Source organism: Cetorhinus maximus, chromosome 18 (genome assembly GCF_964194155.1).
Source record: "Cetorhinus maximus chromosome 18, sCetMax3.hap1.1, whole genome shotgun sequence".
NCBI classification, from domain to species: Eukaryota; Metazoa; Chordata; class Chondrichthyes; order Lamniformes; family Cetorhinidae; genus Cetorhinus; species Cetorhinus maximus.
Genome location: NC_135896.1, coordinates 72,096,313 through 72,110,543, shown reverse-complemented (window position 1 = coordinate 72,110,543; position 14,231 = coordinate 72,096,313). Strand labels below are relative to the sequence as shown.

Genomic DNA, 14,231 nt, shown 5'->3' with positions numbered 1-14,231 from the left:
TAGCTCCGACGATGTGGAATCTGTATGGGTTGAGCTGAGAAACACTAAGGGGCAAAAAACATTAGTGGGGGTTGTATATAGACCCCCAAACTGTAGTGATGATGTTGGGAATGGCATTAAATAGGAAATTAGAGATGCATGCAATAAAGGAACATCTGTAATTATGGGTGACTTTAATCTGCATATAGACTGGGCAAATCAAATTAGTAACAATACCGTAGAGGAGGAATTCCTGGAGTGTTATGGGACGGTTTTCTGGATCAATATGTTGAGGAACTAACTAGAGAACAGGCCATCCTAGACTCGGTAATGTGTAATGAGAAAGGAATAATTGACAAACTAGTTGTGCGAGGCCCATTGGGGATGAGCGACCATAATATGATAGAATTCTTCATCAAGATGGAGAGTGATGTAGTTGATTCTGAGACTAGGGTCCTGAATCTTAATAAAGGAAACTAACGATGGTATGAGACGCGAGTTGGCTATGATGGATTGGGAAACGTTACTTAAAGGGATGCCGGTGGATAGGCAATGGCAAACGTTCAAAGAGCGCATGGGTGAACTGCAACAATTGTTTATTCCTGTCTGGCGCAAAAGTAAAATAGGAAAGGTGGCCAAACCATATATGAAGAGAAAAAGATTGGTGAAGACAAATGTAGGTCCCTTACAGTCTGAAGCAGTGGGATTTATAATGGGGAACAAAGAAATGGCTGACCAACTAAATACATACTTTGGTTCCATCTTCACAAAGGAGCTCACTAATAACATACCAAAAATGTTGGGGAACACAGGGTTTTTAGTGAGAGTGAGGAACTGAAAGAAATCAGTATTAGTAGGGAAATGGTGTTGGAGAAATTGATGGGATTGAAGGCCGATAAATCCCTAGGGCCTGATAATCTACACCCAGAATACTTAAGGAAGTGGCCCGAGAAATAGGGGATGCATTGGTGGTCATCTTCCGAGATTCTGGAACAGTTCCTACATATTGGAGGGTAGCTAATGTAACCCCACTATTTAAAAAGAGAGGCAGAGAGAAAACAGGGAATTATAGACCAGTCAGCCTGATGTCGGTAATGGGGAAAATTCTAGAGTCCATTATAAAATATTTAATAGCTGGGCACTTGGAAAACAGTGGCAGAATCGGACAGAGTCAGCATGGATTTACGAAAGGGAAATCATGCTTGACAAATCTACTGGAATTTTTCGAGAATGTATCTAGTAGAGTTGATGAGGGCGAGCCAGTGTATGTGGTTTATTTGGACTTTCAGAAGGCTTTTGACAAAGTCCCACATAAGAGATTAGCGTGTAAAATTAAAGCACATGGGATTGGGGGTAGTGTATTGAGATGAATAGAAAACTGGTTGGCAGGCAGGAAACAAAGAGTAGGAATAAACAGCTCTTCTTCCAAATGGCAGGCAGTGATGAGCGGGGTACTGCAGGGATCGGTGCTGGGACCCCAGCTATTCACAATATATATTAATGATTTAGATGAAGGAGCTAAATGTAATATCTCCAAATTTGCACACAAAGCTGGGTGGGAGGGTGAGCGGTGAGGAGGATGTAGAGATGCTTCAGTGTGATTTGGACAAGCTGAGTGAGTGGGCAAATGCATGGCAGATGCAATATAATGTGGATAAATGTGAGGTTATCCACTTTGGTAACAAAAACAGGACGGCAGATTATTATCTGAATAGCTATAAACTGAGAGAGGGGAATGTGCAACGAGACCTGGGTGTCCTCGTAAATCAGTCATTGAAGGTAAGCATGCAGGCAATAAAGAAGGCAAATGGTATGTTGGCCTTCATAGTGAGAGGATTCGAATACAGGAGCAGGGATGTTTTGCTGCAATTATACAGGGCCTTGGTGAGACCACACCTGGAATATTGTGTGCAGTTTTGGTCTCCTTATCTGAAGAAGGATGTTCTTGCTACAGAGGGAGTGCAGCGAAGGTTTACCAGACTGATTCCTGGGATGACAGGACTGACATAGGAGGAGAGATTGAGTCGGTTAGGATTATATTCGCTGGAGTTCAGAAGAATGAGGGGGGATCTCACAGAAACCTATAAAATCCTAACAGGACTAGACAGGGTAGATGCAAGAAGGGGGAGTCCAGAACCAAGGGTCACAGTCTGAGGTAACGGGGTAGACCATTTAGGACTGACATGAGGAGAATTTTCTTCACCCAGAGAGTGGTGAGCCTGTAGAATTCGCTACCACAGAAAGTAGTTGAGGCCAAAACATTGTATGTTTTCAAGAAGGAGTTAGATATAGCTCTTGGGGCGAAAGGGATCAAAGGATATGGGGAGAAAGCAGGAGCAGGCTATTGAGTTAAGCCAGGGAACTACAGGCCAGTGAGTCTCATGTCAGTGGCAGGGAAACTACTGGAGAAAATCCTGAAGGAGAGAATCTATCTCCACTTGGATACGCAAGGTTTGATCAGGGATAGTCAGCATGGCTTTGTCAGAAGGAGGTCATGCCTAACAAATTTGATTGAATTTTTTGATGAGGTAACCAGGTGTGTAGATGAGGGTCGTGCAGCTGATGTAGTTTATATGGATTTCAGCAAAGCCTTTGACAAGGTCCCAAATGGGAGACTTATAAAGAAGGCAAATGCACATGGGATACAGGGTAATTTGATAAGGTGGATTCAAAATTGGCTTAGTTATAGGAGACAGAGGGTGATGACAAAAGGATGCTTTAGTGACTGGAAGCCAGTGTCCAGTGGCGTACCACAGGGATCTGTGCTCGGTCCCCTATTATGTCATTTATATAAACGACATAGATGACTATGTGGGGGGTAGGATTAGTAAGTTTGCAGATGACACAAAGATTGGCCGGGTGGTTAACAGTGAAGTTGAGTGTCTTGGGCTACAGGAGGATATAGACGGGATGGTCAAATGGGCAGATAAGTGGCAGATGGAATTTAACCCTGAAAAATGTGAGGTGATAAGAGTAATTTGACAAGGAAGTATTCAATGAACGGCATGACACTAGGAAGTTCTGAGGAACAAAGGGATCTTGGCGTGTGTGTCCATAGTTCTCTGAAGGCGGAGGGGCATGTTAGTGGGGTGGTGAAAAAGGCAGATGGGACACTTGCCTTTATCAATCGAGGCATAGATTACAAAGATAGGGAGGTCATGTTGGAGTTATATAGAACCTTGGTGAGGCCACAGCTGGAGTACTGTGGGCAGTTCTGGTCACCACATTATAGGAAGGATGTGATTGCACTGGAGGTGGTGCAGAGGAGATTCACCAGGATGTTGCCTGGGATGAAACATTTAAGTTATGAAGAGAGGTTGGATAGACTTGGGTTGTTTTTGTTGGAGCAGAGAAGACTGAGGGGCAACCTGATAGAGGTGTACAAGATTATGAGGGGCATGAACAGGGTGGATAGGGAGCAGCTGTTCCCCTTAGTTGAAGGGCCAGTCACAAGGGGACATAAGTTCAAGGTGAGGGGCAGGAGGTTTAGGGGGGATGTGAGGGAAAATCTTTTTACCCAGAGAGTGGTGACGGCCTGGAATGCACTGCCTGGGGGGGTGGTGGAGGCAGGTTGCCTCACATCCTTTAAAAAGTACCTGGATGAGCACTTGGCACGTCATAATATTCAAGGCTATGGGCCAAGTGCTGGTAAATGGGATTAGTAGGAGGTCAGGTGTTTCTCACGTGTCGGTGCAGACTCGATGGGCTGAAGGGCCTCTTCTGCACTGTGTGATTCTGAGAGTTGGATGATCAGCCATGATCATAATGAATGGCGGAGCAGGCTCGAAGGGCCGAATGGCTTACTCCTGCTCCTATTTTCTATGTTTCTGCGGTGTCCCAAAGTGCATATTGTCCGGTCTCCAACTGGGAGCATGAGTAGGCCATTGGCCCCTTGAGCATGCTCTGCCATTCAATAAGATCATGGCTGATCTGATTGTGGCCTTAACTCCACTTTCCTACCTGTCCCCCGTAGCCCTTGACTCCTTAGTCTATCAAAAATCTGTTGGGGGGAGGCGATGACGTCGTGAAATTGTCGCTGGGCTAGTAATCCAGAGACCCAGGGTAATGCTCTGGGGACCTGGGTTCAAATCCCACCACAGCAGATGGTATAATTTGAATTTAATAAAAATCTAGATGACCATTGTTGATTGTTTTAAGAACCTATCTAGTTTACTAATGCCCTTTAGGGAAGGAAATCTGCCTGCATGTGACTCCAGAACACATAGCAATGTGGTTGACTCTTAAATGCCCTGAACTCGGGCAACTAGGGATGGGTAATAAATGCTGGCCGAGCCAGCGATGCCCACAGCCCATGACTATATTAAAAAAATAACTTAGTCTTGAATAGATTCAATAACCAGCCTCCACTGGGTAAGAGAATTATAAATACTAATGCCCTTAAACACGAAATTCCTCCTAATCTCTGCCTTATATGGAAGGCCCACTTATTTTGAAACTGTGCCCCCTAGTTCTAGATTTCCCCATGTTCTCTCAGCATCTAACCTGTCAAGTCCCCTCAGGATTATATGTTTCAATGAGGTCACCTCACTTTCTTCTGAACTCCAATGAGTATAGGCTAAACCTTTCCTCATTCGATAAACCAGGGCATCAAGCTCCCCACAAACAGCACAAAAGATGATAAACTGTTAGCATTGGATGGGTGTGGGGGTGGAAGTGGTGGGGGGTGATGGAAATGTTTCCCCAAGGTCCTGGGGAAATACTCCAGTTGCAAACAGCAACACCTGAACTGGCAGATGGGGCCTTGTTTTCATTTTTCAACTGGAAGAGTGCACCTCTGATAATGCAGCATTTCCACAGATTGTGTTGAAATCCTGGAATAGTTTCAATACATGACCTTATGACTCAGAAGTGTGTGTTCCAGCAACTAAGCCAAAACCGATTTAGCAAAAATGTTTAAAATGGTAATAGAAAGTTTCATAACAGTGAGCAAATTAATGTTGCGCATAGCATCAGGTTAAAGCTAAAAATTGAGCATCATTCAGTGTTATTAGCCAAATAAAAACAAATTTCACTATTTAACACTTAGGGATGGGCAACAAGTGTTGGCTCTGCCAGTGATGCTCACATCCCATGAAAAAAAAATTCTCAATAATTCCCCACCCCCAGCCCTCCCCATAAAGGTGCTGGGTCATATTTGGGTACAGTTCTATGGATGCAGCAACCTTCCAATATCTGGTCATTGTCTGCATGTTACCTTTAACATTCATTCATGGGATGTGGGCGTCACTGGCTAGGCCTGCAATTATTGCCCATCCCTAATTGCCCTTGTTCAGAGGGGATTTAAGATCAACCACATTGTTGTCACATGTAGGCCAGACCAGGTAAGGGCACCAGATTTCCTTCCCTAAAGGACATTAGTGAACCAGGTGGGTTTTTACGACAATTGGTAATGGTTTCGTGGTCATCATCAGACTTTTAATTCCAGATTTCTATTGAATTCAAATTTCACCATCTGCCATGGTGGGATTCGAACACAGGTTACCCTGGGTCTCTGGAACATCAGTCCAGAGGCCATACTACTATGCCACCGCCAACTGAGCCCTATCATGTCCTCTCTGGACGTCCATGTGGAACTGGCAGAGGGAGATGTGAACTATATAATTGGAGGCCAATTACAGTACTTGGTTCTAAGTAACTTAGCTCAGAGCAGTGATTAAACATAGGGCTTTGCTGGTAAGTGTAGCTCAGTAAATCAACTGAGTACAAATGTTAATCTGGAGAATTCAGTCACATTGATTTCAATTATTGAACAGAATGCTCTTAGGATGGAAAAATCTCTACTGATTTGAACAAAAGTAAAATGATTACAATACACAAGGAGATGCAGATATATATTTCCAAAAACTAACTAAGAGCAGCTGATTCATTCTCTAATGGTTTGTTGACGTTACCTGTACTGAAGCACTTGTCAGCTTGAGGGTTGAAGCACCAGGCACAAGACCAGACTGTTGAACTTCTAAAGTTACACTGCATACTCAGGTGATCCTCTGCAGGTGTAATAAAACAGGAGCTCATATAGATTATATTAAAAACATTTATATAGTTGTTTCTATGTCTTTAGCTGCTTTTTGTTTTAATTGGCAAGGTGCAGCTCCAAAAGCAATGAATCATTATGGAGGGGATACAGGAAGGAAAAGCAAAAAAACTTCCACGTTGAAGAATTTTGAATCATCTGTTGCTGTTTACTAATTATTTTTGTGGGGGATGAGCATGGGCCAGCAATGGTGTTGAGTGGTGCTGTGTGGATAGGAGCACCACCACTTCTCCCTCTAACTCCACATTAAGGCAGATAAAAAGAAAACTTAGATAAAAGCAAAATACTGCAGATGTTGGAATTCTGAAATAAAAATAGAAAATGCTGGAAAAACTCAACGTTTCAAGCCCGTGTGACTCATATGAAGAAGAGTCATACGGACTTGAAACATTAGCTCTGTTTCTCTCTCCACAGATGCTGCCAGACCTGCTAAATTTTTCCAGTATTTTCTGCTTTTATTAGTATATTTTATTCTAAAAAGAAAACTTATACTGATGTTGGCAGCTTCTAGCCCTTTAAGGACCACATATTAGGTTATCAGATATATAAAAAACATGCAGTTTGACCAATTTTGGAATGGGGCCCTTGAAAAATGTAAGTCTCTCATTAGCATATGCAAATACTCCAATGCCAGTGTAAGGCAATCATTGGGGATTCCTGAATGTTGCCTAAGCCAATATAGTGTTGGGTGCATTTCAAACCACCCACCTTGGGGGATGAGACACAGTCTTCATAAATTTAAAAATTTTGCTCCAATTTGCACCTAAGATGCAGGAAAAACAAAGTCTAATTTCATTCCCCTTACCTACTCCCTGCCACCCCACCCTGTTTGTTAAGTTATAAATTCAATCTTCTCAATAAATGGTTAAAAAAAATCTAACTTAGAATGTTGCTGAAAACTGAATATGGCAGCTGAGTGTGTCCATAACTTTAAACAATTTTCTGCAAGTAATCAAGTTCAGAATAATGAAAAGATTTGGAAGTTCAGAATTCTATGATTCACATTGTGTGATGTTAATTAGTTCATTGATCCAAATGGGGTCAGCCATTAGCCATGCTGCTTCTGAAGTCCCCAGTTCACTATTACATTCACCAGGGCGACTTCCAATTACTTTCCAAGGAAATTTTGGAGTAAGTTTACAGCAGGAAGATTGGCGGGAAAAATTGGAGTAATTACAGTGTAAATCACAGGAAATTTTGGCCCATACTTGGAGTGATCTTACCAATAACTCTTTTTGAAAAAAAAATCGGTGATCTGCAGCTTGGGGGCAATTAAATTGACAGCATGCACTACCGAAGGAACAACAGTCAAATATGTGACTTAACAAGGATGCAGCTTTATTAGCAAAATAACATATTCTGCATTAGGTGGTACAAAGCAGAGTATCATGCAACTTCCTGTAAGCAGCACCATAGCAGATCCACTGCAGCACATATAAATAAACTGATCACTTAATTATAGTATTTAAAATACACTTTAAAAAAATTGCAGTCTCCATATTGGGTTTCTTGGAGTTCAAAAGAAGGATAGGTAGTTCCAATTGTCCGTTAAGTGTTCTTCTTAAATTATAAACTCTTGGTAGAAAAATTACTTGTTTTAAGAAATAAATTTAAGGACTTTCAGTAGATTATTTGTTCTTGCAGACTCTCCTGGACTGAAAGACGGGTTAAAACTCCATTAGCTAGGAATAATTTGGTCAAGACCAAAAAAAGGAAAAGCTCAGAGAAATAAAATCAGTGAACTTCAATAACAATTTGCCCTCCCGAAGAAACTTTCCCCAATACAGAATGCTATTTGGAGGAGTTTGCAATGATCAACATAAAAATTAAAGACTCAGGCAGTCTTATCAGATGCTTCTGGTTTGGAGCAGCACTTGCAAGGGAGTGCAGGTCAGGAGATGGCAGGTTCACACTGCCTGATCTTCCTTCCATTCATTTAAAAGGCTGGAAAATCAGAAACTGCAGGCCCATGATCTGTCAACCACTAGTTTCTGCAAGCATCAGTCCAATGGAAAGTGCCCAGGGAAACAAGCTCTTTGTCAAAGACAGCCTGCCAAAAAGCGGATAACTTTAGAAGATGTCTACTAATTTCTGTGTTCCAACAATCACCTGCAACCTTTCCTCTCAAGGTTTATCAACACCTTCCTGCGATTGTCAGCACAATTAGAATTTATGAACACCAGAAAACAACTCAAACTACTGCATTTGTATTAACGAACATTCCAGCATCAAACAGATTTTTTTTTCCAGTTTGTACCTATGCAAGAAATTATGTTAGTGCAGGTTGCCTGTTGTTCATTAATATTGATTTTCTTCCACATCATATAAAAGTTTCCTTGAAAGCAGGTTCTTTCTGTCTCATTAAAGTGGCCATCAGGTTGGATTAAGTCTCTCCCTAGCTCCTGTCCTGGCACATTTCACCACACTGATATCACTACCTCCTGTGGGCATTATATTTTATATATACTGTATTGCACACACATGTACTCAGCTCACTAATAAGCTGTGAAAACACATGCTGCACGACTCTGTGAATTCTTTCCATTCAAATATGCCAATTCACAGCTAGTTTTTATTGGTACTTCAGTATCTGGCTGGAAATCTCAATGGCAAATTAGGGCTTTACAAGCTGACGGGAAAACCTCAGATCTGATTGGAGAGCTGAGTCCAGTCAAATGATAATAGGCTTCAATCAGAATTTTGTAGAGACATCTCTATCCAATGCCATGAAATAATTTTTCAGACTGTTAAAATGGTGAATTTGAATGTTTTAAAAAAACATGCCTTCAGGGAAAGGCACCAAATTACAGCAAGACTCTGGTTTCACTGGTTACCAGGCTTCTTGCCTACCTTCTCACCTACCTTCTTCACCAGGCAGTGTGCAGCACATAAAATAATAAAACAAGGAGAAAACAGTTGAAGAGAAAAATAGTTCTTGAAAAAAATAAAAGCTTATAATGTTCTCAGTAGGTAAATGTATGGAAATAATCCTTACCAGAGTTTGAATTACGAAAGATTGAAGCTGGAAGTAGGCTTATACATCCCGGGATGTCTGCATGGCCTGAAAGGCAAAGCCTGGAATGGTACAGTTTAAGGAAAATTACCAAGCAAATCATTTAATTTATAACAAAAAGTTCTATGGGAGATTGTTACCCAATAGAAAATATGTACTGGTAATTCTCAATTTGTCAGTCACCACAACACTCTTTATTCTGCCCCTCATTCTACATTCTTCTTTGGAGAAAGATCTACAGATAGTCACCTCTTAAAATATGCCCTGCCCAGTCTCCCTGCTTTTTCCCAATTATGTTCAGCAAATTTCTTTGTTTGTTCACTCTCCTCAGCACTTCATCATTTGTTACTTTTTCTGTCTAGCTGATCCTTTCCATTCTCCTCCAAACCCACATTTCAAAACAATTTAGCTCTTTCCAAAAGGTCCATGTCTCGCATCCATACAAAACAACACTCCAAATCAAGTTCTTTACAAGTTGCTCCTTGAGTTGTTTATTCAGTTTTCTGTAGTAACTGTCTCTTCTTACAAAATTTAGGCTTTCCCATTGCTATCTTCTTCTTATTTCGTTGCTGTACCTTCTACCTGCAGATCCCCATGGAAACAGTGACCATGACATGGCAGAATTTAGCATTCAGTTTGAGAATGAGAAACATGGGTCGGAAACAACTGTGCTAAACTTAAATAAGGGTAATTACAAAGGAATGAGGGCAAAGTTGGCTGGAGTGGACTGGGAAAGGAGTTTAGCAGAAAAGACGGTTGATGAACAAAGGCAGATGTTTAAGAAAATAGTTCATGACTCACAACAAAGATAAATCCCAGTGAGGAAGAAGGATTCTAGGAAATGGTCAAACCAACCATGGTTAACCAAGGAAGTTAAGGATAGTATCAAATTGAAAGAAAAAACATACAATGTGGCAAAGATTAAATGGTAAACCAGAGGATTAGGAAAGTTTTAAAAACCAACAAAAATGACCAAAAAATAAATAAAGAGGGAGAAAATAAACTTTGAGGGTAAACTAACAAGTAATATAAAAACAGACAGTAAGAGCTTCTTTAAATATATAAAAAGGAAGAGAAAGGGCAAAGTGAACATAGGCCCCTTAGAGAATGAGGCTGGGGAAATAATAATGGGGAACCTGGAAATGACAGAGGAGTTGAATAAATACTTTGCATCAGTCTTCATGGTAGAAGACACTAAAAGCATTCCAAAAATACTAAATAATCAAGGGGCAAAAAGGGGGGAGGAAATAAATACAATAACTATCACTAGAGAAAAAGTACTAGGGGCACTAATGGGGCTAAAGGTCGATAAGTCCCCTGGACCTGATGGGTTGCATCCTACGTTATTAAAAGTAGCTGCTACAGAGATAGGGGATGCATTGGTAGGTGGGAGGAACTTGCAGTTAATTCTAGCCCCATTTCTCCACAGGTCATAACAAGTTTAAATGTTTAATTCACCTACAAAACTGGCTAATTGTTACCCTTTGATACTGTTATTCCCAAAATAAAAAGACTCTAACCAGGCTTCCTTCAGTAAACGCAAAAAAATTGACTATAAAAAAACAAACTACTTTTTAAAAACAATTTAATAAACTGGTTAACATACAGGTTATAGATTAGAAATGTAATGATATTCCCCTTTTCTAAAAAACATATTCGAACCCCTATACACTCGCTCATAAACACAAAACAGGGCAAAACAAACGGTCACAATAGGTCTGACAGATTTTTTGGTGAAACTGTCCTTGGTGACTTCTTACTTAGCGCAACTTTGCAGACTTCCAAAAAAACAGATGAGTTATTCCGATGAGACGTTTCTGAGGAAGGTTTAACTCCTCTAGACCACTAATAACACACAGGTGGCAGAGAGAGGAAAAGAGTCTTTCCCTTGTAGCTTGCTTCTAAGGCACACCAACACACACTCACTCTCTGATTGAGATTTTAAAGACTAAGATGTTCAAAGAATACTTCTCTTGGGCCAGGTGTTTTTAACCAATCAGCAAAAGTCTTTAGCCTGGCAACAGTACCTCTTTGTTAACTTAGGTATATAAAGTATCTCTTCTTTCAACAGGTATTCCCTGTCAAACATCTATCTTGGCCTGTGGTTTCTGGAAGAATGGCATAATCACAGCCCAGAATTAATATTGCAAACTTTTAAAAAGAACTCAGAAGGAAGAATGTCCAAAATTCAATGTCCTTCATTTCTTCCAAAAACAGATCCTTCACAATTAATTCAGAAACTTGGTTAATAAATGCAGAATATTCTTTGTGGTTTCTTTTGCTTTGCATATAAAGGGGGAAGAAAAGGGTAGTAGAGATTTTCTCCTTCATGGAACCTTTCACACCTCACCACTTCAATGACCAAGAGGATGGGCTTGCAAATTAATTCCCAGGATCCTAATGCCAGCTGATGGAAGGGGTTGTCAACAGTGCTATCAAGCGGCACTTACTCAGTAATAACCTGCTCACTGATGCTCTGTTTGGGTTCTGTCAAGGCAATTCAGCTCCTGACCTCATTACAACCTTGGTCCAAACATGGACAAAAGAGCTGAAACAAGAGTGACTGCTTTTGACATTAAGGCAACATTTGACTGAATTGTAGCACCAAGGTGCTCTAGCAAAACTGGAGTCAATGGGAATCAGGGGTGAAAATTCTCCACCAGTTGGAGTCATACCTAGCACAAAGGAAGATGGTTGTGATTGTTGGCAGACAAACATCTCAGTCCCGGGGCATCACTGTAGGAGTTCCTCAGGGTAGTGTCCTAGGCCCAAGTATCTTCAGCTGCTTCATCAATGACCTTCCCTCCATCATAAAGGTCAGAAATGCGGATGTGGGGATCTTCGCTGATTATTGCACAATGTGTTGCACCATTTGCGATTCCTCCGATACTGAAGCAGTCCATGCTCATATGCAGCAAGACCTGGACAAACTTCAGGTTTGGGCTGATAAGTGGCAAGTAACATCCACACCACATCAACACAAGTGCCAGGCAGTGCCCATCTCCAACAAGAGAAAAACTCAACCATCTCCCCTTGACATTCAATGGCGTTACAATTGCTGAATCCCCCACTATTGACATCCTGGGGGCTTACCATTGACCAGGAACTGAACTGGAACAGCCATATAAATACTGTGGCTACAAGAGCAGATCAGAGGCTGGGAATTCTACAGAGAGTAACTCACCTCCTGCCTTCCCAAAGTATGTCCATCGTCTACAAGGCAAAGTCAGGAGTGTGATGGAATACTTTCCAATTACCTGGATGAGTGCAGCTTCAATGATATTCAAGAAACTTGATACCATCCAGGACAAAGCAGCCCCCTTGAGTGGCATCTCATCACCACCTTCAACATCCATTCCCTCCAGCACTGAAGTGCAGTGGCAGTAGTGTGTACTATCTATAAGATGCACTGCAGCAACTCACCAAGGCTCCTTCATGCCTGACAAATTTATTAGAATTCTTTGAGGAGGTATCAAGCAGGATAGATAAAGGGGAACCAGTAGATGCAATATATTTCAATTTCTAAAAGGCATTCAACAAGGTACCACACATAAGGCTACTTAATAAGATAAGAGCCCATGGTGTTGGGGGTAGTATATTAGCATGGATAGAGGATTGGCTAATTAGTGGAGTGCCACAGGGATCAGTGCTGGGGCCACAATTATTTACAACATATATTAATGGCTTGAATGACTGGGAAGTGAATGTACTATGGCCAAGTTTGCGGATGGCACAAAAATAGGTGGGAAGGCAAGTGGTGAGGATGACACAAAGAGTCAACAGAGGGTTATAGACAGGTTAAGTTAAGTGGGCAAAAACTTGGCAGATGGAATATAATGTGGGAAAATGTGAGGTTATGCACTTTGGCAAGAAGAATAGAGGAGCTGAATATTATTTAAGTGGAGAAAGACTGCAGAAAGCTGCAGAACAAAGGGATTTGGGGGTCATTGTTTATGAATCACAAGCAGCTAGCACACCAGTTTAGCAGGTAATTGGGAAGTAAAATGGAATGTTGGCCTTTATTTCAAAGGGAATGGAGTATAAAAATAGGGAAGTCTTGCTAAAACTATACAAGGCACTAGTTGGATCACACCTAGAATAATATGAACAGTTTTGGTCCCCTTATCTAAGGAAAGATATACTGGCATTGGAGGCAGTCCAGAGAAGGTTCACTGAGTTGATCCCGGGTATGCAGGAATTTTCTTATGAGGGGAGGTTGAGTAGGTTGGACCTGTACTCATTGGAGTTTAGAAGAATGAGAGACAACCTTATTGAAACATATAAGACTCTGAGCGGGCTTGACAGGGTAGATGCTGAGAGGTTGTTTCCCCTTGTGGAAGAGTCTTATGGTCTATTATGCCTCCTAAATAATTGCATTCTTGCACCTGTTCTATTTCTTTTCCTTCTATGAATATTTGTGGATGATTTTGAGATAAGCATCACTTTGGTTTTACCGATCATTGTTGTTATCCTTCTGTGCTTGCTACAAATGCTTTATCATTTGCAAATCTAACTGATGTTATCATTCGCACCCACCACCCCCCCAACAATCTTAACGCCAGATTCTGTGTCTTCAAATGCTTCTTTAATCATTGCTTCTGCATAGGATTGGTGATAAACATCGCCCTTGTCGAACTCCTCTTCCAATTATAAATGGTTCTCTCATTGTTGATGTTTGTCCCACGTAGAAGCTTCTTATGAATCGTCTATCTCCCCAGTCTTTCCAATGTCTTTCAGCACTGTCAAGAGCTTAATCCAGCCAACCCGATCAAATATTTTTTCAAAATCTACAAAACAACCATATACTTCCTGTCCAAACTCTAAACTGCGTTCACTCATTAATTTTATAATGCCGATTGCTTCTCTCATTCCCCTTCCAGCCCGGAATCCAAACTGATCATCTCCAATGTAGTTCTGCACCTTCCAACCCTCTCTTCGTCAGAATTCTCAACACAATCTTCAATGCATGAACAATCAGACTAATTGTATGAAAGTCAGAGCAAAGCCTTTGGCTTCTTTCTTAGGATAATCACTGTCGTCTGCATGAAGTTCCCTGGCCATTCTCTTGATCAGCAAATATCTGCACAGCTTAGTAAACATTGATGTTATGTTCTTTCTCGTGTTTTTAATCAACTATGTTCATATTTCATCAATTACAGTCACTCTTCCAGTTTTTATCTCATT

At 41.1% G+C, this 14,231-nt stretch overlaps 1 protein-coding gene across 1 annotated transcript in view; it reads right to left on the bottom strand.

Moving 5' to 3' along the window:
• wdr21 (WD repeat domain 21) overlaps positions 1–14,231 on the bottom strand; it is a 122,494-nt gene that overhangs the window by 27,216 nt on the left and 81,047 nt on the right. The window contains exons 10-11 of the mRNA XM_078563286.1: positions 9,030–9,109; positions 5,892–5,987 (exon numbers count right to left, since the gene is read on the bottom strand). Of these exons, the coding sequence (XP_078419412.1) occupies positions 5,892–5,987; positions 9,030–9,109 (176 nt within the window). The remainder of the gene's footprint in view (positions 1–5,891; positions 5,988–9,029; positions 9,110–14,231) is intronic.